At 45.6% G+C, this 25,337-nt stretch overlaps 1 protein-coding gene across 1 annotated transcript in view; it reads left to right on the forward strand.

Annotated features, from left to right (window-relative positions):
* LOC310792235 (ADAMTS-like protein 2) overlaps positions 1 to 18,510 on the forward strand; it is a gene marked incomplete at both ends in the record, with an annotated part of 73,633 nt that extends 55,123 nt beyond the window's left edge. Inside the window, 5 exons of the mRNA XM_083653963.1 lie at positions 2,388 to 2,558; positions 3,201 to 3,395; positions 3,819 to 3,972; positions 5,103 to 5,182; positions 18,295 to 18,510. Of these exons, the coding sequence (XP_083510089.1) occupies positions 2,388 to 2,558; positions 3,201 to 3,395; positions 3,819 to 3,972; positions 5,103 to 5,182; positions 18,295 to 18,510 (816 nt within the window). The remainder of the gene's footprint in view (positions 1 to 2,387; positions 2,559 to 3,200; positions 3,396 to 3,818; positions 3,973 to 5,102; positions 5,183 to 18,294) is intronic.
* Between the last annotated feature and the right edge of the window lie 6,827 nt (positions 18,511 to 25,337).

Genomic DNA, 25,337 nt, shown 5'->3' on the forward strand with positions numbered 1-25,337 from the left:
ATAAAGGAACGGTCAAATAATAGAGTCCTGATGTCAAATGTATATGGGTATATTGTATATTGTTACATTTTCAAAGGGCAGGTTTGAATTGTTTGGGGGATTTGTATGAAAGTCGTACTTTCTAAATGTGTGTCTTGCCTCCTTTGTTTCCATTTCAGAATCAGAATCAGAATCACTTTTATTGCCACAGTATGCAAGTTACATACGAGGAGTTTGTCTTAGTGTGTCTGTATGCAGCGTAGCGGTTACATTACTATACAGAGATAAGAAGTAGGAAGATAACTAAAGACAATGGCAAAGTTGCAAGTGCAATCAAATCAATATACAATATGTACATGAGTGGTGAAGTGTTCTGTGGATGATAAATATGAATTTACGTTTTTTTTCTCTCAGTTCCATTCAATATCCAATTTTTGAAGAAACAAGGGAAATAAAAGAGAGTCAAGGTTTATAACTTTTATGAAAATTACAATTTCAATTTGACATGTGAATTGAATGAAGGACTGACGCACTGCTTTAAGTGTGTATTAGGTCAGTGGTTCTCAATGTGGGGTCCGGGGACCACCAGGGGTCGTTGAGGGCGTTTCAGGGGACCCCCCAGCAAAATGAATCAATATAGAACAATCACGAAACGTCTCTGTGGCTGACTGACTGACTGACTGACTGACTGACTGACTGACTGACTGACTGACTCCTGACTGACTGACTGACTCCTGACTTTTTGAGTGTTGAGCAGCAGTCGGGGTTTGACTTAACTATGTCACACTTTTATCGTGTAAATGTGTGCTAGTATTAAAGGCTCAATTACTCAACTATCTATTTTTCTCTACATAGAGCAGCAGGCTTGTCCAAAGTCCGGCCCGGGGGCCAATTGTGGCCCGCGGCCCGATTTTCTCTCAAAGTCTCTCAAAACATACTATATGTGGTCCTCCAGCCAGTATTGGTTAATCAAGTAACTTCACTTAGCATTTTTTCCCTTCACCTAATGATGACAGCACTATCATACAGTTTGTAGACAAGCACCAAGTAGGAACAATACAGGCAGAACTAATGTTTTCAGATGCTAAACAAAATACTTTAGACTATAATTTTGTTGTATGTTATTTTCTTTATAACCCATATGATGCGAGAAGCAGCTGGCCCCCCGATATTTTCACATGATCTAATCTGGCCCCCGTTCAAAAAGGTTTGGACACCCCTGACATATAGTAAACACACTTGCTACACACACTGTCTTTTTCTCTCAGTTCCATTCAATATCCAATTTATGAAGAAACAAGGGAAATAAAAGAGAATCAAGGTTTATAACTTTTATGAAAATTACAATTTCAATTTGACATGTGAATTGAATTGAAGGACTGACACAATGCTTTAAGTGTGTATTAGGTCAGTGGTTCTCAATGTGGGGTCCGGGGACCACCAGGGGTCGTTGAGGGCATTTCAGGGGACCCCCAGCAAAATGATAACGTGTTAAAAATTACCATTTATTTACAATTTGTTAACACAATTAGAGAATGTAAGAAAATTACTATTTTCATCATACATGTAGTGTCTCTGTTATCTCTCTACTGACAATATAAACAGTAGAATTCTGGACGAAATCAGATCTGAACAATAGACCAGACCAGCACATCCGGGTAATTTGCAAAACATGAAGGACTGACTGAGTCTGTTTTTCGGGGACAACACAAGCCACTCGCGTTGACTTCAATGTAAAATAGCAGTACCAACAAAATCTATAGAAAAATAACACAATACATTTTGTTTATAAACGACCCAAAGACACCATGACATGACAATATATTTCAACTCGGCCGGCCATAGAATGCGCAAGATACATCGACACGAGGTACTTGCCTTATATGAACGCTGTATCCAGTTTCCACCAGGGTACATGCCTCGTCCACATTGATGGTGTCACCCCTACTCTATTAAAACATATCTATCGCAGACCCGTTTTATTTTATTTTATTATTGTTAGTGAAACTATAACAACACAGCAACTCTTCGGCATATCTCTATCAAATTAAACCGTTTTAAATTGTTTGAAGTGGTTTCGGCTTCTTGTACCGTCTTTTACTATGGTGGGTTTCCCATAAAAAGGGGCGTGGCCTTGGCGCTGGACGCTTGAAGTTCTGCTCTATAGAAGTATTTTCAGATGTAGGTCAGAGAGACAACATCTGATCAAATGGGACCTGTGACTCTAATGGGCACCAAAGTAGGGGTCCTTAATGTGACAATCACTGTATAAGCTGTATTCAGAGTTGTGAACTGTGTGAAATTGACATCTTTGTGTGTGTGCGTGTGCGCGCGCCTGTGTACGTGTGTGTGTGTGCGCGCGCCTGTGTGTGTGTGTGTGTGTGCGTGCATGTGTGTGTGTTCGCCAGTGCTCAGGCGTGTGCGGGGAGGGCAGGATGGTGCGTGCGGTGGCGTGCCGGTCGTCGGGCGGGGTCGTGATGTCAGAGGAGCAGTGCGACCAATCACTGCGCCCGCTGGCTGTGTATCCCTGTGGCGACAGAGACTGCTCCCCCCACTGGGTTGAACAGGAGTGGCAACAGGTAAACAAACGTTCACACACTTAAAGACCCAGTCCATATACGGGTTTTAAATAGAGACACGTTATAAACAACTAACCAACGCTGGGGGTCCGTATGGAAACAGTGTTATGGTTAAATGGTTAAAAGATAAATCAATTTGGTCATTCAGTGCCGTTTTACTGCAATGTAAAGTAAGTAGCGTTAGCGGCTACATTAGCCACAGTAGCTGACTACCCATAATGCATTACGGCGATAAGGGAGACAGAGCAAATTCGGAAACTCCCCCGGCAGCCGCTAGGGGCAGCCACCCCTTCTCCTCGTACTTCCGTGTAGCATTAATCCATTCAACCAATCAAACAAAATCAAACAATATCTGGAAGTGAGCTTCATTTTGCTGTGTCAAAGTCAATGAGCTATGTTGGTCCATTATATATAGGTCAATGGTCTAAACGCAGCTATGTGTGATTGAAAAAAAGTTTTTTCCCCATTGCTATATACCCCTTCCACATATTAATGCAATGTGCTCTCCAACCTGCACCATGCCCTTTAAATGATCAAATAAATGATGGTCTATATCTCCAATAAAATTTCGAGTCAATTCTCTAATTTGTTTTGTGTGTGTGTGTGTGTGTGTGTGCGCGTGTGTGTGTGTACACGTGTCAGTGTAATGCTACGTGCGGTCGCGGCGTGCGGCAGCGTCAGGTGGTGTGTGCTGGCTTGGAAGGCGGTGTGTTCAAAGAGTTTCCGGACAGCAGCTGTGACCACACCCACAAACCAGACCACACCCACAAACCAGAGACCAGCTCGTCCTGCTTCCAGAGACCCTGCTCCAAATGGTTCACCACATCCTGGTCTCAGGTACCTGTCTGTCTGTCTGTCTGTCCTTCTGTCTGTGTGTCTGTCTGTCCTTCTGTCTGTGTGTCTGTCTGTCCGTCTGTCTGTCTGTCTGTCTGTCTGTCTGTTTGTCTGTCTGTTTGTCTGTCTGCCTGTCTATCTGTCTGCCTGTCTGTTTGTCTGTCCTTCTGTCTGTCTGCCTGTCTGTCCTTCTGTTTGTCTGTCTGTCTGCCTGTCTGTCCTTCTGTCTGTCTGTCTGTCTGCCTGTCTGTCTGTTTGTCTGTCCTGTCTGTCTGTCTGCCTGTCTGTCTGTCTGGTTGTCTGTCTGGTTGTCTGTCTGTCTGTCCTTCTGTCTGTCTGTCTGCCTGTCTGTCTGTCATCAACAAAATCTATAGAAAGAGGGAAACGTAAAGTGTCTCCTGTCCTGTCCCCTCCATCCTCCCTCAGTGCAGTAAGACATGTGGGAGTGGCATTCGAGTTCGGGAGGTGAAGTGCTACCAGGGGGAGGAGCTTGTGACCAGGGGACACAGCTGTGACTCCGCCCTCAAACCAGAAGCCAGACAGAGCTGTGAGATCCAGAGCTGTCCGACAGAAGCACCAGGTACAAATCCAGCCCAGTTACTTTCATACCCAGGATTCTTCTCCCATTTCCTCCCTGCCAATCTGTGGAGAGTTGTAGACTAGCACCATGCTTCCTCCAATACATGTGCAGTCGCCAGCCGCTTCTTTTCACCTGACAGCGAGAATGTCATCGCCAGGACGTAGCGCGTGGGACACGTGGGAGGGTCACGCTATTCGCCCAGTTCGCCTCCCCCCGAACAGGCAGCCCAACCAACCAGAGGTGGCGCTAGTGCAGCGACCAGGACACATACCCTTAATCCGGCTTCCCACCCGCAGACACGGTCAATTGTGCCTGGATGGACGCCCGGCCAAGCCGGAGGTAACACGGCGGCTCGAACCTGGCACCCTTGTGTTGGTAGGCAGGGAATCTACCAGTTCACTACTTACAGACGCCCCCCGACATCCTGTTTCAACAGGAAATAGCATCACATTCAAGACACTCTCAAAATGTTGTTTCATGGTGACTTTAAAGGAACGTCTAGACCAGTGCTGACCATTGCAAAAAAAATTTATTCCCCCCATCTTTTATCCAGAATGCAACTCTGGCAAGTTATCAGATATCTGCACTGATTGCAAAGGGTGGACAAGCTTTTTCATGTGGTGACTTTGTGAAACAGTGTCTGAATGTGGCTGCGGATATACTGTGTTCACTCCTGAGATTGCATCCCTGCAAATTGTCATGGCAAATTGTTTACAAAAGATGGACAATAAAGCTGATTTTCAAAGTACCTTGAGGATTTTTCAAGTTGTGAATTAAGTCAAATTTCTCTCTTGATTACAAAGGTGGAAAATACAACTGTTTTTAACTGGGTGTTTACTGATTAAATGTTTAAGCTCCCCACAAATGCAGATGTTTTTTTAAATATATATAACCAATTGCAAATTATTACAATTACCAAACAGATAAAAAGTAGATTATTATATTGAAATGTTATTTTAGATTTAGAATGTTAATTTTCTATAAAACACAATACATTTTAATGTAATTCCACAACGTTTATTTTCTCCACCCAGATTGAGTTTTGGCCCTTCACGGGAAAGAATTTGGGCACCCCTGGTCTAGACTTTCTCCCTTTTCCCACATTTCTTGTGTCTTTTGTGTGTGTTCAGCGCCGGCCCCGGTGGCATCCGCAGCGGTGGACGACTCCTGCCAAGACAAGCCGACAGCCAACTGTGCCTTGGTCCTGAAGGTGAAACTGTGTTCGCACTGGTACTACAGAAAGGCCTGCTGCCAGTCCTGTAAAGCCCCAAGACCCTGAACCCTGAACTGTAACCCTTCACCCAAACCCCTCACCCCTACCACCGGTACCAAAGCCCAACCCCTCACTCCTACCACTGGTACCAAAGCCCGACCCCTCACCCCCTACCACCGGTACCAAAGCCCGACCCCTCACCCCTACCACCGGTACCAAAGCCCGACCCCTCACCCCTACCACTGGTACCAAAGCCCGACCCCTCACCCCAAAGCCCGACCCCTCACCCCTACCACCGGTACCAAAGCCCAACCCCTCACCCCTACCACTGGTACCAAACCCGACCCCTCACCACTACCACTGGTACCAAAGCCCGACCCCTCACCACTACCACTGGTACCAAAGCCTGACCCCTCACCCCTACCACCGGTACCAAAGCCCGACCCCTCACCCCTACCACCGGTACCAAAGCCCGACCCCTCACCTCTACCACTGGTACCAAAGCCCACCCCTCACCCCTACCACCGGTACTAAAGAGCTAACTGCATTCATATTGGTGCTACATAGAGGCCTGCTGCTAGCACTGTAAGGCCTCATGACACTGACCTTAACCGTATAACCTTTACCCCCTACCACTGGTGTCAAAGGTCAAGCCGTGGTCTTATATAGGTATCACAGAAATGACTGTTGCCACTCCTGTAAATCACTCCCCTTACCACTAACCAGTGAGCGTTATCCCTCACATCTTCCATTGGTCCTAAAAGTCAATCCCGTCTTGCCTGTAGTCGTGTTGGCACTACTTAGAGCTATCAATCAAAATACGGCCCCAATGGCGCCCAGTGCTTCTTGTTGAGCTTCTTGATGAGCTCTGTATCCCTCATTTGTGTGTGTATCCCTTTAAGACGGTCTTAAAGGGATACACACACAAATGCTGCATCAGGTATCAATGGGTTAAGTTAAAGTAACAAATCCAGTGGCGGCCAGAGTTTGGCCCACAGTGGCTTTGTAGCAGGGTTCTGCTCCTGGAGGTCAAACCTGGATCACTGAAGGTTTAAAATAGTTCCCCTTCATGTCACAACAGTCATAGAGAGCCAAAGGGAAACGTCACTTCCTGCTTCAGCACTGTACCAGAGATTTTCGTCCGCCATTTATTTTCCCATAGACATTTCGTAAAATGCGTATAAAAATAGTTTTACTTGTTCAAACCACACGGGTCAGATATATTTAGAAACAGGAGAGATCGCATAACATTTCACTCGGACCAAAACGTTCAAAAAATGCGGGTTTAAAGATATTTTTTCGATGTGTGTTTTTTTTTTAGTTTTGGTTCTGTGTTCTCTCCCGATTCTAAATATATCTGACCCGTGTGGTTTGAACAAGTAAAACTATTTTTATACGCATTTTACGAAATGTCTATGGGAAAATAAATGGCGGATCAAAATCTCAGGTACAGTGCTGAAGCAGGAAGTAGGCGGTCACTTTGCCCTCTCTATAGATAGAAGTGTTTGGCCGACACCATCTGATACACACCATCACTGACCACCGGCTGCCCATGCAATGTGAAGCTGTAGGCCACACTGGGCTCTTTGAACATCTGGCTCCTCCCCCCTCTGCTCCCGCCCCCTCCCAAACAGACGCAGGGTTTCCCACCGCTCCTTGAAATTCTTTGGAGTTTGTGAATTTTAGGGGGAGGCAAATGAAGGCCTTTGAAAGTTTTTGAAAATAGACATAGACAGACATGGGCCAATGAAAGTGCTCGGATCCATCTATATGCTGTGCAAGAATAGAAGTTGAAGCTCTGTTGATATTTGTTAGTCGAAATGAACCCAACGGAATGCAAGTAGCGCGAGGGTCAGAGACGTTTCAGAGACTTGAAAACAAGTCTCGTCTGAGATGACAGGGTTGAGAGGCGGACCATATAGCGTGTCGATGATTTGATTTGACAATTCTGGGGACTGGCTTTGGCGTTGGCCAATCCTGGCGTGTTCCACCCCCAAATCCGGTGGGATTCAGCGTGTTGTCGTGCTACGCGAGTGGGATCCGCCGAGCACCAGGCAGCCAGCTGCTTCTGTGCGGAACGGAGCAGACAGTCCGATGCATGGGTGCTGCCCGCCCGCCTGGAATCTCCGACGGCCGGCGAAGGGCGACCCCTGACAACCAGGCTCTCAGGCACGCGCCAAATACGCTATTGCGGTAAATACGATATTCCTGGCATGCGAGTTTAAGGAGACAGTTATATTTCTTTGCATTCTTAGACATTACCGTTTGCTTTATTTTGTATGTTACATACAATTGGCCAAGTTAGTAGTTAGTTTATGGGCTAGAAATTCTGCCAGATTAAAATGATCCTGAAATGAAGATTTGATTGACAGCTGCCATGTCGTGATATGATTGGTTGAAATGGGGTAGAAATTTGATAGTACTAGGTGACGTCAGCAAACTGTAAAGTACTGTTATCAATGAAATTTTTTGGGGGGTATTTGAACTAAAAGAAAAGAAAAGTCATTTTTGGGTTCAGCTCGACAGCACAGTTGAGAAGTGTTCATACATTCAAGCCTCTCTCTCTTTGTAATTGTTGTGTGTGAGCTTCTGTAAAGCTGCTAGTTCTCATTATAAACATTCTCAGCATTGTAACAGTAATGAACCTTCCATTTCTCAAAGTATCCTGTGTCGGGTCCTTCAATTTGTGGGAATTGGGCCTGGAAAGTCCTTGAATTTGATGTTTAAGAAGGTGTGGGAACCCTGCATCTGTCTCCACTCCCCTCTGCTCTGTCCACCTCCCAAACAGAAGGAGCAAACCAAACTTCTGACAAAGGTGCTTGAACATCCATCTCTCCTCTCCCTGCTCCCTGTCTGTCTCACTCCCCATGTGAAGGTGCTAAACATCTCTCCTCTCCGCGCTCCCTGTCTGTCTCACTCCCCATGTGAAGGTGCTAAACATCTCTCCTCTCCATGCTCCCTGTCTGTCTCCACTCCCCATGTGAAGGTGCTAAACATCTCTCCTCTCCGCGCTCCCTGTCTGTCTCACTCCCCATGTGAAGGTGCTAAACATCTCTCCTCTCCATGCTCCCTGTCTGTCTCCACTCCCCATGTGAAGGTGCTAAACATCTCTCCTCTCCGCGCTCCCTGTCTGTCTCACTCCCCATGTGAAGGTGCTAAACATCTCTCCTCTCCCTGCTCCCTCACTCCCCATGTGAAGGTGCTAAACATCTCTCCTCTCCGTGCTCCCTGTCTGTCTCCACTCCCCATGTGAAGGTGCTAAACATCTCTCCTCTCCGCGCTCCCTGTCTGTCTCACTCCCCATGTGAAGGTGCTAAACATCTCCCCTCTCCGCGCTCCCTGTCTGTCTCACTCCCCATGTGAAGGTGCTAAACATCTCTCCTCTCCGTGCTCCCTGTCTGTCTCACTCCCCATGTGAAGGTGCTAAACATCTCTCCTCTCCACGCTCCCTGTCTGTCTCACTCCCCATGTGAAGGTGCTAAACATCTCTCCTCTCCGCGCGCCCTGTCTGTCTCACTCCCCATGTGAAGGTGCTAAACATCTCTCCTCTCCGCGCGCCCTGTCTGTCTCACTCCCCATGTGAAGGTGCTAAACATCTCTCCTATCCGCGTGCCCTGTCTGTCTCACTCCCCATGTGAAGGTGCTAAACATCTCTCCTCTCCGCGCTCCCTGTCTGTCTCACTCCCCATGTGAAGGTGCTAAACATCTCTCCTCTCCGCGTGCCCTGTCTGTCTCACTCCCCATGTGAAGGTGCTAAACATCTCTCCTCTCCCTGCTCCCTCACTCCCCATGTGAAGGTGCTAAACATCTCTCCTCTCCGCGCTCCCTGTCTGTCTCACTCCCCATGTGAAGGTGCTAAACATCTCCCCTCTCCGCGCTCCCTGTCTGTCTCACTCCCCATGTGAAGGTGCTAAACATCTCTCCTCTCCGTGCTCCCTGTCTGTCTCACTCCCCATGTGAAGGTGCTAAACATCTCTCCTCTCCGCGCTCCCTGTCTGTCTCACTCCCCATGTGAAGGTGCTAAACATCTCTCCTCTCCGCGCTCCCTGTCTGTCTCACTCCCCATGTGAAGGTGCTAAACATCTCTCCTCTCCGCGCTCCCTGTCTGTCTCACTCCCCATGTGAAGGTGCTAAACATCTCTCCTCTCCGCGCTCCCTGTCTGTCTCACTCCCCATGTGAAGGTGCTAAACATCTCTCCTCTCCGCGCTCCCTGTCTGTCTCACTCCCCATGTGAAGGTGCTAAAACACTTAGACTTGTCTTCATTCCTCTGTTCCTCCGTCCATCTCTCCGTCCCCTCCTTCCTCCTAAGGTGCTATATTCCGCAAAAGAGGGTGCGTCTAAAGCAGGTCAACACCCTTTGCCCAATCACTAAGGCAGCTCCGTCGTTACCGTGGCAACAGAACAGGAGAGACCGGGCCAGGGACCAATCACATTCCAGCCCCCTCAGACTTGGTCCCACCCCTTTCCTCTGCTGTACACACAGAGCTGAATAGAGAGAGAGTTTGGTCAGTTTGTATTCTTGGTGCCATGCTGCTGCAACTTCTCTCCAACAAAGAAGTGTTGGTTATGTAACTATGTCCTCCTCCATAACATCACCAGGTTAAGATGCTTCACGTTCTCAAGTTCAACCCGCATTGAATTGTCAATAAGGCTGAGTTCACACTATTCTTTTTTGTAGAAAAAGTACTGCAACTATCAGCAAACTGTACTTATGTACAACTCTAATGTTACGTTACTCTAATGTTAAGTCAATGCAAAAACACACAAGACAGTATATATGCAGTAATACCTCACTACTTGGCTATCTAACATTATTGCTAACATACACCTAGCTAGACCTGCTACGCTAAAATTTGAAATTGTCAAATTAGTTTTCCAAAGCAGTGAAAATTAGTGTGAAGGAGCATCAGCTGGTCTATAAAGGTTACTATCACAGGCATTTCAGACATGGCAAGATCTGATGAAAATCCTACAGACTGAGACGTTAGATCTGATGATCCTAACAGACTGTGAGACGTTAGATCTGATGATCCTAACAGACTGTGAGACGTTAGATCTGATGATCCTAACAGACTGTGAGACGTTAGATCTGATGATCCTACCGACTGTGAGATGTTAGATCTGATGATCCTACAGACTGTGAGACATTAGATCTGATGATCCTACAGACTGTGAGACATTAGATCTGATGATCCTACAGACTGTGAGATGTTAGATCTGATGATCCTACAGACTGTGAGATGTTAGATCTGATGATCCTACAGACTGTGAGATGTTAGATCTGATGATCCTAACAGACTGTGAGACATTAGATCTGATGATCCTACAGACTGTGAGACATTAGATCTGATGATCCTACAGACTGTGAGATGTTAGATCTGATGATCCTACAGACTGTGAGATGTTAGATCTGATGATCCTACAGACTGTGAGATGTTAGATCTGATGATCCTAACAGACTGTGAGATGTTAGATCTGATGATCCTACAGACTGTTGAGATGTTAGATCTGATGATCCTACAGACTGTGAGATGTTAGATCTGATGATCCTAACAGACTGTGAGATGTTAGATCTGATGATCCTACAGACTGTGAGATGTTAGATCTGATGATCCTAACAGACTGTGAGATGTTAGATCTGATGATCCTACAGACTGTGAGATGTTAGATCTGATGATCCTACAGACTGTTGAGATGTTAGATCTGATGATCCTAACAGACTGTGAGACGTTAGATCTGATGATCCTACAGACTGTGAGACGTTAGATCTGATGATCCTACAGACTGTGAGACGTTAGATCTGATGATCCTAACAGACTGTGAGACATTAGCACATGAAGACACTGGACCTTCTGGCAAACAGATCAAATGCGATGGCTGTTTGAAAAAAGAGGAATAGTGCAAACATGGCCCCGCTCAGTAACAGCTGAGGAGGATTCTGGTGCCAACATGGTTGCCAATGGAAACTGCAGTGGCCAAACCTGTATCTATCCAATAGAGCTGAACAGTCACGTGACATGTCTTGCCCCGGAGGAGAGTTTCCCATTCATTTTCTCCATAGACGTTTCAAAAATCCTTATATAACGAGTTTTAAGGCTGGAACCAAGCCAACCTGTGACCTACTGAATCGAGAGTGACCACAGAACATTTCACTTAGAGCAAAAAATAAAAATAAAGACGGGGGGAAAAAATCTCAAATTAGTTGTTATTTTTTTAATTTTGGCTCCAACTCGGTGGCGAAGGATTGGTATTGATGGTAAACTCACTGTCAATGTCACGTGGCTGTTCAGCTCTATGCACTGTGCACACTTGACTGGCAGTGCCTGTCTCTCCCAGAGTGTTGTTTACCTGTTATTACATTGTTTACAGAACTGTTGTTGTTGTTGTTGTTGTTGTTGTTTACTCTTATCACAAGTGAGGAATAAATAGTTGTTTTTGACAACCGTCTGACTCCACCCTCTTGATTGCTAACTCACACAGCTCCAGTGCTAACTCAAGGACCCCACGCGGAGACCCACGGTGGTCCTCTGACCGCCGGACTGAAAATAACATTCACATTGCAACAACTGCTTTTGCCAGAATAGAGGAAGATCGCCTCCAAAAGATCAACCCAATGTACACGTTGGACTCAACCGGTCCCCCTCCCCACCGCACTACCCTCCCCACCGCACTACCCTCCCCACCGCACTACCCTCCCCACCGCACTACCCTCCCCACCGCACTACCCTCCCGCACTACCCTCCTCGCCCCCACCCCCCCTCCGCTGCCTTTTTTTTTGCATTTTTTTAAATGATGCAGAGTTAAGGTCCTTACACATCGGGAGCGTTTTTTTCGTGCGATTAATTCGCACATCAATAATATTTTCCGAACCTATATCAGTCAATGCAACCGTGCATACCAACGGCGAAGTTTCGCTGAGCGTTATTGCGGCATTTGTTTTTTCGAACCACGGTCGATTTTTCAGAAATTATTTTGGGGGTCGGCTAAACTCCGATGGTGAAATAAGTTTGCTTGTCACACAATAAATCACACTCGTTTGACTTAAGAGGGCATGCAAGTTGTATCCTTCACATTCGCTAACCAGTCTTTGAACTGAAATCTTTGAAGAAGTTGGGATCCGTGTCTGAGAGAAATAGCCTGGCTGGTTCGATGTTTATCCGTTCACCTGCGTCGCGTTGAAGCACTTTTTACAGACTGGCTTCGTTTGATGTGTCCGGGCTTGCCTTCGCTGTCAGCAACGTAAGCAAAATACTTCCACATTTCGCTTCGTGCATCTGCTTACAAGCGTTGGGCGGCTTGCAAGACTCGAACAAGCCTTTGCCATTTTCGCTGTCTGTGTCCCTGTCGGGCTGGACTGAAGGACTCTGGCCAGAGAGCGAGCAGAGAGGGGAGGGGGGGGGGGGGGCACGCCCACACATGAAGCAGCCATACCGCTCCTCTGACAACCTAGAAACTGGTGAAAAGTCCGCGATGACGGGGTCGTGCTTATACCGGAAAACAACTTTCACACTCCAAGGCATTAGACCGCTTTCCGGTCATTTAACGGTAAAAAGCGCATGTGTGAAAACGGCTTGAGACTTTGAATAAAAACAATGAACAGCGACCTGTGCAGCAACCGGGGGGTGAACGGGCACTGCACTGGTCTAACACATTTCAAACAATAGTGGATGAAATGAAAACCGTGATACATACTGTACCCTTACAGAAAAAACCACATGAACTTCACATCACATGTGATTTTGCACATGTGCAATTTCACATGTGATCACATGTTAAATTTCACATGTGGAACATGTGCTTTGCCCATGAGAAGCGTGTGGTTTTGGAACGTTTTCACATGTGAAATGTGTGAAACCCATGTGAATTCCCATGTGATTACATGTGAAACCCATGTAAATGTTGTTTGCACATGTGGAAAACATGTTGCTATACAACATGTGGCAAAACATCTTATCACATGTGATAACATGTTTTCCACATGTGAAAATGTTCCAAAACCACACGCTTCCCCTGGGTTTCACATGTGTTTCACGTGTGAAATTTAACCTCATGTGTTTTTTCTGTAAGGACATAAACAAATAAGCCATGATCGATATATATTATTCACACTTTTTCAGGGGATCATTTTACTTTATTACAATTACTGATAACTACGAAACCAAAGGCCTTAATCTTTTTTCTTTTCTTTTCTTTTTGTGTGTGGGAAAATGTTTGTGAAAAGGCATGGTACAAATGAAAAGCTTCAATTACTCCACATTCGCGACAACGGTTGGGAACTTACGATGGTAATACAAGCTGGGATTGTATGAGAAACTAAATAGAACTAACCACGAATTATATGTCGGCTAAGAACCATTCAACTGTGGGTACTAATTATTACGGTATTATTAGAAATATGACCTGTTTACTGTGTGTGTGTGTGTGTGTGTGTGTGTGTGTGTGTGGGGGGGGATAATTGACGATTGCGACTGGCCCCCCTTTACCCTGTACAATTAGCATTGTCCTGGTTACAAGCGATGGCATCCCAATGGACAACACCTTGATGAAACCCAATCACACACTATACAAACACGGACCAATCAGTCGCCTGAATTGGTCCCAGCCAGTCCCAGCCTGGCATGCAACATTTTAGTTTGCTTCAGACTAGCCACAGAGGAGCCACTCATCCATCCAGTCAGAGGTTCTCCAGGTAAGTTATTTTTCATTGGGTTTCGTTTAATTCAGTTACTAAGTCGTGGATACAAGCGGCCGAAATGGGTTTTCTCAGGAGGGTGGCTGGCATCTAGTGACGAGGTGAGAAGCTCAGCCGTCTGTGAGGGACTCGGAGTAGAGCCGCCGCTGCTGCTTTGTGTAGAAAGGAGCTAGTTGAGGTGATTGGGTCATCTGGTCAAGATGCCACCTGGGTAGAGTTCTCAGTTTCAGCCCGAGCCCGACGGGACCCGACCCAGCCCGACAGGATCGGGGCTGACAATTTATGATAATTGGTCGGGTCGGGCTGTGCAAAAAAAGAAAAAGCTAAATGTCTTTACAGTAGGCTAGATTGATACTAGGGATGGGCATTTCTAGCAAAAACACTATTCGAAATTCGCTGGCCAAAGTCGACTTTTAATCGAAATTCGAAAATATTTTTTTTTTTTTTTTTTTTTTTATTATAATAATAATAATGATTGGATTTATATAGCGCCTTTCCAAGTGCTCAAAGCGCTTCTATTCGTTCACACCATTCGTACCGGTGGTTCGAGGGCGTGGCAGCCACATCGGCGCTCAACGGCCCCTCCTACCACCATCATTCATGTCTACATTCATACCAATCATACGAGGCAAGGAGGGTTAAGTGTCTTGCCCAAGGACACAACGACAGCAGCTGGGAGGGAGCGGGGATCGAACCGCCAACCCTTGCGTCATTGGCCGACCCGCTCTACCTCCTGAGCTAAAGCCGCCCCATATTATTTTTTTGTGAGTGAAATGTTGCATTGTCTCCCCTGATTCTAAGCCTAAGGCTTTATTAATTAATAGAAAAAGCTTCTGCTGTGGATTTTTAGCTCAAACAAGCATTGCACCACTGAAGTAAAGAACATGTTGCATGACATTGACATTTTCGAAAATAAAAAACAGTTTTGACAATCATGAGTGGTTCATTGAATATTTAGTAGGCTCAGGTCTGAGTGCCAAAGAGGTGCAAAAGTCACCCCCTCTCCCTCTTCATGGGATTTCATCCGCCATTCATTTTTCCATAAACGTTGCTTAAAATGCTTATAAAAATTGTTTTACTTGCTCAAACCAAGCGATTCGACTATACTTAGAATCAGGGGAGACAATGCAACATTTCACTCACACACAAAAAAAAAAAAATCGAATTTCGACTTTCAATAATAAAAGTCGACCTTGATAATAACAACGATTATTCGAAAATTCGAAATTCGATGCCCATCCCTAATTGATACTCTCTTTATTCGCTCTCCTTCTCCTCCAGGCTGACACATGCACGCACACACACAGTTTAGAATTCAGAGTTTTAGCCTGAGCCTGACGAGACCCGACCCAGCCCGACGGGCTCGGCCGTCAACTCACTAGTGCCGGGTCGGGTCGGGTTTGAATTTTCAGGCCCGTTGAGAACTCTACACCTGGGTGCCTCGCTCGGGAGGGGTTCCAGGCCAGCTGGGAGGAGACCACAGAGCAGGACCGAGGACTCAAGGTGGAGAGGTTCTACCTCCACGCTGGCCTGGGAACGCCTCGGGATCCCCCAGTCAGAGCTGGTTAATGTGGCCAGGGAAAGGGAAGTTTGGGGTCCCCTGCTGGAACCTCCGTAATCCGATCCCGGATAAGCGGTTGAAGATGATGATGATGATAAGCTCCTGACACAAGTTAGAATTGATTAAGCGTTAACCATTTGGTCTAAGCCACAACAGCAGAGTTGGAAAGGCTTCATCACAACTATTTGTATCTATTGATAAGACCAACCGTTCCAGGGAGAAGGTGGGTCTGCTTTCACCTGGGCTAGAATAGATCAGCAGGTCCAGGGGGGTCATGCAAGCCAAAAATCTGAGGGGGCGAACTCTGGTGAATTTTTGGCGGCGCACGAAGTGCGGTGCCAAAAAGGGCGACAAAGGGTAAATAACAGCCTTTTGTGTTGTACTGTATGTAGCCTATACAGTATTTATGTTTTTGTTTTAACTACAAACATGAATAAACGTCAACTTGAAACTATGTTTCAACTACCACACACAGCCTATAATATTATAGCCTATGTTAAAAAAAAGAAAAAAAAATTAGCTCTCAAAAATCTGAGGGGGCAATTGCCCCCTCAGTTACAATGGGCATGACGCCTCTGAGCAGGTCAACACCTCCGCTAACGCCAATAGTCCAGTCGGCTGTGATATGGACATTTTTCTTCTTCCTTGGCCCCTGCTACTTACCTGACACTGCCAGACGGGGGCAGTGTCAGGTAACCCTGCTACACCCTTCCACCACATTTCCTGAAAATGGGCCGTGTAGTTTTTTCTGTAATCCTGCCGACTGACCCCTTGGCAGAGGTCATTCAGATTTTCCTCATGTTATTTCTCGCCAGAGTAGGGTTGTAGCGGTACTAAATTTCTGTTTCGGTGCCGGTACCAATTTGTATTTCGATACTTTTCGATACTTTTCGATACTTTTTGTAAAAAAAAAGTGAAACTGTCCAATGTCAAGATTTGGCTTTATTTTAAGAGTTTGGGAACAATTACACCAATAAATTGGTGTGGCATTTAAATGCTGAACAAAACAAACCTTTTGAGCAGTGAGAATACCGGTAAGTAAAATAAAGTAATGCCAGTGAAAATAAAATGACCATAAAACACTAGCCTATAGCAGCAAAAACTCAGAGAAACACCAATAACAACAATAAATAAATAATTGGTGGCATTTAAATTCTGTCTAACTTTTACTTGTCAAATAAGTACACACTCAGTAACATAACACAAATCTTTTGAACAGTGGGAAATGGGAATAAGTAAAATAAATAAAATAAATAATAATATAATAAAACACTATAGCAGCAGAAACTCAAATCTTTTTTTCTTCAACAAGCAGCATAACTGGCTTCATATTCCCATTCTGTCCCCCAGCCTACTCAGTCTAAACCCTAGTTCTCCTATGGGTGGTAGACAGACTCACTGTTTGGCTGACTCTCAGTTTACTCACTCAGTCCCTCCCATCCCAATGTCTTCTTCAGGTTCCTAGCCAAGAAAACGAGGGTGTCAACATGTTCCTCGGTCAGTCTAGATCTTGTTGGACTGCAGATATTCCCAGAAGTACTGAAAACACGTTCAGATGCACAGCTTGATGCTGGAATACAGAGATATTGTCTAGCAAACTGAGCTAAGATGGGCAGGTCTGTCTGGTGTTGCTTCCACCATGCCAGGGGATCCTCTGCAGGGCTGATGTCTCTAAATTGTTTATACTCAGTAATCTCAACTTCCAGTTTAGCACTTCTTGTCATGGGTGGGGCATTCAGGCAGTATTACTCACAGTTTACATCTAACGTTATGTAGGCTACTTTCACGCATACTTCAGTCAGGGTTATCGACAGTCCATATTATTGCCTCTGCACGTTTCCCGACGCTACAGTGAGCGCTCGTTAACTAACGTTACTGCGGAGTCCGCTGTAAACGTTAGTACAGCGGAGTCCGCTGTAACGTTAGTACAGCGGAGTCCGCTGTAACGTTAGTTAACGAGCGCATTTTCTCACTGTAGCGTCGGGAAACGTGCAGAGGCAATAATATGGACTGTCGATAACCCTGACTGAAGTATGCGTGAAAGTAGCCTACATAACGTTAGATGTAAACTGTGAAAGGGCACAGCTGCTGCACCCGATCTACTCCACCCCATCGAATGGGGACATTTTGAAGCAATTCCTTTCCATTGAATGAGGTGATTCATAGTAGATCGGCTGGCTGCTGCTACTAACTGGGCTGGGAGAGGCTTTGTGTTTAGCCATAGCCCACTTTGCTAGTTTGCTTTTAATGTGCGCGGGTCTGCTCAGTGCTCAGCTGCTTTTTTTCCTCAAACTCTTTTCCTCACCGCTTGACATGTGGATATGACGTCACTCACTCCAGCGCATTTCTTAAAGAGACAGGCTCATATTGACCATTATCAGTCATAGCAGCGGTCGGAAAAGTACCGGGTCTTTTTAAATCTTAGTATAGAACCGTTTCTACAGCAACAGCACCGCGGTTCGGGGGTAGTACCGGTAGTACCTACATCCCTACGCCAGAGACCTAAACACTCTCTTAAAGCATTCATTTTACGAAATGTCCATGGAAAATAAAATGGCGGATGAAACCGCTTTGGTCCGTGTGCCTAACCCGGAAGTGACTTTCACTTCCCGCCCAATTCACCCATTTTGTGTCTAAAAGGCAGGAAGTAACACGGGTGCAAGCAAGACATTAATGAGGGTTTCCAACTTGCAATCCATTTAGGTGTTCCAGTACCCGCCCCTAATTAGTGTCTTGCTTGCACCTGTGTCACTTCCTGCCTTTTAGACACAAAACGGGTGAATTGGGTGGGAAGAGAAATAGGCTAATTGTACTTCATGAACACATGTTTGTGCTTTTGCTTCCTGTCTCTCAGATGCCTCCCAAAGCCTTGCTGTGGTGGGTGCTGGCGGCGGTGGTGTGCGTGTGGCATGTGGAGGAGTGTGTGTGCTTCCCCAACGGCTCGGTGGCGTTCTCCTGCGGTACCCTGATGCCCGTACACGCCTCCTTTACCCCGTCCGCCACCACCCCGCCCTACACACTGTCTACGTCTAGCGCCACCTACAGGCCTGGCGGACTCATCACAGGTTAGAAGCGTAAAGCCTTAAATACCTCACCGTTAAATCTGACGGAAACCCAAGACGACGGCCAGTGGCTTTCTCTTTCTTTCTTTTTTCTTTTAGATTTTTTGACAGGACCAGAATACAGCAGATGTGAAAACATCACATTACATTCAAACGACAACTTCTCTGTCCCCTCTTTTCTTTTCTTTGTTTACACACTAACAACTTATTAACCAAAAAAAAACAAAGGGGAGTATACCAAAATGATATCCACATCCACAGCCATTCAATACAGTATAAACATAAGATACAAACATGGATGGACCACACAAAACATACACCATAGCAGACAAAAACCAAAAAAGTGCCTTACTGCCTCAAATCTAGCATTTACCTCTGAGTGTTACCAGCTCCAGTGTCCACAAACTTCAGTCAGACACTCCCCCGATCAAGGCCAGACACACCCGACCCAAAACATCCTCTCTACCCTTTATTCTATACGAGGACAGTGAGGTGATGATCGGCCTAAGACTGCTCAAACGCCTGCTTAAATAAGTGCGTCTTCAGGTGTCCCTTGAACAGGTTGAGGGAGGCAGCCGATCTCAGGACCGGGGGAAGTGTATTCCAGAGTCTAGGGGCGGCCGCCCTAGACTAACTATGTTTTTGTTTTATTAACTATGTTAACCCTGCCCACCCCCCACGCGATCCCCCCCCCCCCATGATGGCAAAAGCTAGGCGAAGGCATGACCCATCCCTCTCTGCCTCTGATTGGCTGACTGCACTCGGCTGCTCTCGAGGCGAGCCAGAAGTCATCTCAAACGAGCCTAGATATAAGATATAGATATACTTTCATTCAATGTCACGATGCTGCGGGGGGGGAGTAGGCTACTTCCAAGCATTATTCCTATAACTAGATAGGCTATTAGTGGTGTGTTTGCTGACAGCTAACATTCATACTTTATTAAAATGACTATACAGTCAGTCAGTTCCTGCTGAGAATATAAGGGTCATCTAAGCATTTGTTCATAACGTGAGCAGCAGGTGCAAAACAACAACAGCATGAGATGGCAGATGGCAGCATATAGAATCAAAAGGTTATGTGTGAGATCTTACTTTATTATGTTAAACATTACCATTGCAAACCGTATAACCGAGTTATTTAGCCTATTGCACAGGCATATGAATGTTTTTTTTTCTTGTCATTCTAAATTCCATCACCTTGTTTCCTCTGATTAATATTTTAATTCAAATACATGTGATTCTTGTGTTACAATGAGCTGAATCAGTTCACTGTAAATAACCCTGTTTTATATCACCCTTGATTCTCTGTCTATAGGCTACATACGTGCACTGCCAAGAGTAGCGGCAGCGTTATAAACCATAGATAAAGACTATATTAAAAACATAAACACACAGTGGCGTCTTTCATGCAGGCCAACAAGCGAAACTGCTGTCTGTCTGACCCACTGAAGCCACTTCTTAACATGCAGTGGAATCCGTATTATAACCTGCTCCTAGCCGGTTGGCCTGCATGTTAAACAACAATTAGCCGGCCTACGCGCACTCCCGCGAGTCCGTATCTTATCTACCTCGACCGCCGGTATAAGATCCGCTTCCACGCAAGCGCTGGTCATGTTAAACAGTGGCAGGTCATTATCCGCAGATCCGTTTGAGTGGGCGGGTGTGGCTCTTCGTGACTCACTTCACGTTCACTAGTTTATTAATTAATGAATCGTTCGGGCAATCGTTTATATCAACAAGCAAACTCACGGTTTCCTCAAGTGCTGCAAAAAAGCTTGAATTGTTTGGCCGTGTGGTCCCAACGCGCTTCAGCTGCAGCCAGGTCCATTGCATCAGGAGGAACGCTTACTGCTGCGCTGCTTGCTTGCTCCCATGTCAGAAAAAGCCTAACTTGAATTGTTTGGCCGTGTGATCCCAACGCGCTTCAGCTGCAGCCAGGCAGCCAGGTCCAGTGCATCGGGAGGGACGCTTACTGCTGCGCTGCTTGCTTGCTCCCATGTCAGAAAAAGCCTAACTTTTGTGGGGAGACAGTCCGACCACTATTTTGACTGGGCGGCTTTATGTAGCCTAAAGGCGAAGCGCTCATTTTTGGCACATTGCCACCCCTCGTTGGAATGGACTCCGTTAAAACGGCATGGTTTTTGAAGTCTCCAGTCTCCAGATTTGTCGCTAACGTGATGCAGCCAATTCTATTGTGTGAGGCAGCCATTTGAGGCAGGCAGTGTTGTGTGACATTGTGCGTCCACACTGCGGAGAGAGGAGCTGACTGACTGATAGGCTATCAAACTTTTGTGGGGAGAAATAAATTTAAAACTAGTCAGATATGACTTGAATGCCACTTGTAAAATAAATCACCACAGTGATTGTTTTCGATACATGCTACCGCGCCCCCCCCCCCCCCCCCCGCGCCCGCCCACTGGCAGAAAAAACGGCTCATATCCAGTTGTTTCTTAACAAAGACCCCTCATGTTTAGAAAGGCAAAACCTGAAAATATCCTGCTCTATCTAGCCTGACATGATCCAGAGTTCATGTTTAAAAGGCACTTGAGTGTGACCACAGACTGTAGAAAGAGATGCAGGATAGCCAAGCGAATGTGATTGGATGAACGTTTGACGCTAGGCCAATCAGAGGCAGAGAGGGGCGGGTTATGCCTTCGCCATCATCTGGAAAAAAAGTATCGCACCCCCCACAACCCCACCTCCACCCCACCTCTGCTCCCTGTCAGTTCCCTTTGTTCCGCCGCTCCCTCTAATTGTCTTTGAAGTAGTTCCCGCCCACACACACACACACACACACACACCTCCTGTGGGTCGGGTGGTGTTGTGTAACAGGTCAGAGGTCATGTTTAGAGGAACTCAGCCTCTTCTCTTCCCTCCTCCCTCCTTCCTTCTCCCATCTCTAAATCAGACGTAATCAGAAGTAAGCACATGTAAGTCAATGACGTGTAAATCTTCTTACTGTCATTTCGTAGCTTTTTTGTTTACTTTTTCGAGTAGTGTTTGAATTTTATTTGTATTTGTCTATTTTTATGTGTAAGCTTTGACTGAAGAAATACACCAAAATGATATTTATCATATTATTAAAATTGCATCTGTTGCAGAGCTCAAATTTTGCTCCAATCCATTTTGAAATGTCTGACTTGGTCAATTTCCCCCCACATTGTTCACAATGTTCATTCATACATTTTAAATCAACTCCTTTTTACTCTTTTACTTCTGTTGATTTTAAGCCAGTATTTTTTTTTTTACTTCTACTTGAGTAGGATCATTCTTTCACTCCTCTCCAACTCCTCAGCCCATCCTCCCTCCATTATTCAACTGCTCTCTCTCTTTAGTCCTTCTAGATCTTCTCGTCCTCCCCTCTCTCCTGTCTTCTCTAACCCCTCATACCCCCTCAGCCTGTTCTGTCTTCTCTAACCCCTCATACCCCCTCAGCCTGTTCTGTCTTCTCTATCCCCTCAGCCTGTTCTGTCTTCTCTAACCCCTCATACCCCCCATAACCCCCCAGCCCATTCCCTCTCCCTCCAGTGAGGCTGTCTCAAATTAACACCACCCCTCCCCCCCCACACTTCATTCCAGTGACGATGGAGGTGGTGGGGAACGGCTCATTCCAGGGTTTCCTATTACAAGCCAGGGGCTGGGAGATAAATGGTAAAAAAAACAAGTACTTTAATGTTATAGTATTTACATGTTGATATTTTTGGTTCTTTGCTATTTCAGTATTAGCAGTAGCAGCAGTGGTGGGTGATGTATCTGAAAGCTACACTTGAGTAAAAATACAGATATCTGACCAGAAAATGACTTTGGTAGAAGTTAAAGTCACCTATTAGAATACTACTTGAGTAAAAGTCTCTAAAGTATCTGATATTTACTGTACTTAATTAGCAAAAGTAATTTTCTGATATTAATAAAAAAGCAAGCAGTCATCGTTGATTCTTCTCATGTTGCGTTGTGTGGATTGTTTGTTTTTAACATAACTTGCAAGCTAGGAGCACTGATTCGCCAAACCTGCTTGCTTGCAGGCTACCAAATTTCTTCTGATTTTATTTTGTAGTAACTAGTAATGAACATTCTTCTTCGGGGGAAACATTAAAACTGTACATTGTATTTAGGAAATGTAGTCGAGTAAAAGTGAAAGTTGACAGAAATATAAATACTCAAAAATGAATCGTACTAGTAACAAGGTATTATTACTTTGTTACATTACACCACTGAGTAGTATAGTACTAGTAGTAGCGGTGGTAGCAGTAGCAGTAGTAGTTAATTCTTTGGGGATACAAATTTTAGCGCAACACCCGGCTGGAATTAACCCATTGTTTTCTGCTTCTAGGAGGAGCGTTAATGTGGCCGGTAGGAAAGTTCACCAACATCGACCCCACCCTGCTCACAGCACTGCACTGTAAAGACATAGAGGTGTGTAAAAAGACTTTTACTTTGAAGTAACTACATTACAAAGGCAGCTACACAAGTATCAGAGTATCATAAAGTGTGTGTGTGTGTGTGTGTGTGTGTGTGTGTGTGTGTGTGTGTGTGCGCAGAACTCGACTGTCAGTCATGCGTCGGCAGACGCAAAAACGAAGCTCCAGGTGACCTGGGAGGCACCTGGCAGCAGTACATATGGACATATCCACTTCTGGTAACACACCCACGCACGCACACGTCAACCAGAACTGTTGGGGTGAAAGCATTGAGTCACATGAATTCTCTTTGTCTACCCAGCACAGGTATTGCAGTAACTTGATAGGCTGAACAGAAGTAGTATCTGTCGAACCCCTAAAAAACCCTGATCAATCAATTATCAATAATATAATAAGTAATCAATCAAACTGCACCATATCCCTCATATCAGAGGTCAACGACACTGACTGGACCACATCTGATTTAAAAGGCCAAAACCGACCCCCATACTATCAGTGGAACACTAATTGGTAGTAACCTGTTGTCATTGTTGTTATTTTTGTTGATGCTGTTGTCATGGCAGCGCCTCCCTGGTCCAGGACTTCAGAACATTCTGGGTTGACCTCAACAGCAATGTGACACTGGACAGGACTGTGAAGCCATCCAACTCTGCTGCTGGAGTGAGTCTGATTGCCCGCAACACTGACTGACTGGTTTAACCATTGATTCACTGGTTTACGGTTGACTGGATGACTGGTTTACTCATGCTCAAGCTGTGCCGAGCCACACGGTCCACACCCGAGTCGGCCCAAAGCACACCGGACCCGCCTTCTAGCGGCGTTTTTAAAAGTTCAGCTCTCGCGGGCGTCCGGGGTAGTGTAGCGGTAGATTCCCTGCCTACCAACACGAGGGTTGCAGGTTCGCGCCGCCGCTTGGTCAGGTGTCCATACAGGCACGATTGACTGTGTCCGCGGGTGGGAAGCCGGATTAAAGGTATGTGTCCTGCACTAGCGCCTCCTCTGGTCGGTCGGGGCGCCTGTTCGGGGCGCAAGGGAACTGGTGGGAATAGCGTGATCCTCCCACGTGCTACGTCCTGCCGGTGAAGCTCCCCGCTGTCAGGTGAAAAGAAGCGGCTGGCAACTGCGCATGTGTCGGAGTAGAGCTGAAACGATATGAAAATTTCATATCACGGTTATAGTGACCAAAATGATCACGGTTATCAGTATTATCCGGGTATTGTTAAAATGCGCTGAAAATGTTCAATAAGTACTAATACACTCACAGAAATAATTTCACCAGGTTTTATATTGAAAACTCAGACCCAAACAGGATTGATACACTCACTGAAATCATTTCTCCAAGGCTGCGCGTTTGCATCTCGGAGACGGTTACCAACTTTGGTTGATGATGGACAGTATTTACCATGTTTTTCAAAGCATACAGTTATCGTAAGGAATTTTATCACGGTTATCGTAAGGAATCTTATCACGATTATCATTAAAACCGGTTATCGTTTCATCCCTATGTCGGAAGAAGCATGGTGCTAGTCTACGGCTCTCCCCAGATCAGCAGAGGGTGTGCGGCAGCGACCGGGGCAGCAGGGGGAAATTGGCCAAATACAATTGGGGAGAAAATGGGGGGGGAAATCAGAAAGAAAAAATCGGCTCTCGCTACGTTTGTAGATTCTAACTGAATGTCTGTTTCTCTCCTGTGTCTCGGTTTGTACTTGAGATATCTGCTCTATTTTAACGTTTCCTGGTCGCTTTCAGCCGCATGAGCTGTTATGTCAATGAAAACATTTCATTGCTGCTGCTGCTGCTTCATATTAAAAGCTTTCCACTGACAAACTAGCGGAAGGCTTTTATTGTGAAGAACTTATAGGAAATGAAATGTTTATCCACAACTTTTTGACGGTCATCAGCTTCAAACGGGTAGCCCTGTTGTAATGGAAAGACAAATACAGAGAGCTGGGCTGCAGTTTACTGACTGACTGTTTTACTAACAGGCAAACTGATTGGTGGAATGACTTATTGACTGGATGACAAGTTGATTAATTGACTGACTGACTATCATACTGGTTTGTTGACTGTTTGACTCTCTCTTTTCAGGTCTTCTCTTCCCTGACTCTTCACCTGTTCATCGTTCTGCTGTGTCTGTCTGCCTGTTGCTGACTGACACACTGACACACACACACACACACACACACACACACTCTTATCCTCTGTTTAATATTCATAGATTTATGTTGACATCACACAACTGTTGCGGCATCATCTTGAGGACCAATTTGAAAACATGTCTGCTGTGCAACTGGAAATAGAGTGGAACACTAGCGTCAAACAAAAGTTAATATCTCGATATTAATATTAAGATGTGATGTATAATTTAAAGTTGTGTTAACTGTCACTGCAGCCTGTAAAGTCTGGTAGAGTGAATT

This window comes from Poromitra crassiceps (genome assembly GCF_964638095.1).
Source record: "Poromitra crassiceps genome assembly, chromosome: 17".
Lineage (NCBI taxonomy): Eukaryota > Metazoa > Chordata > Actinopteri > Beryciformes > Melamphaidae > Poromitra > Poromitra crassiceps.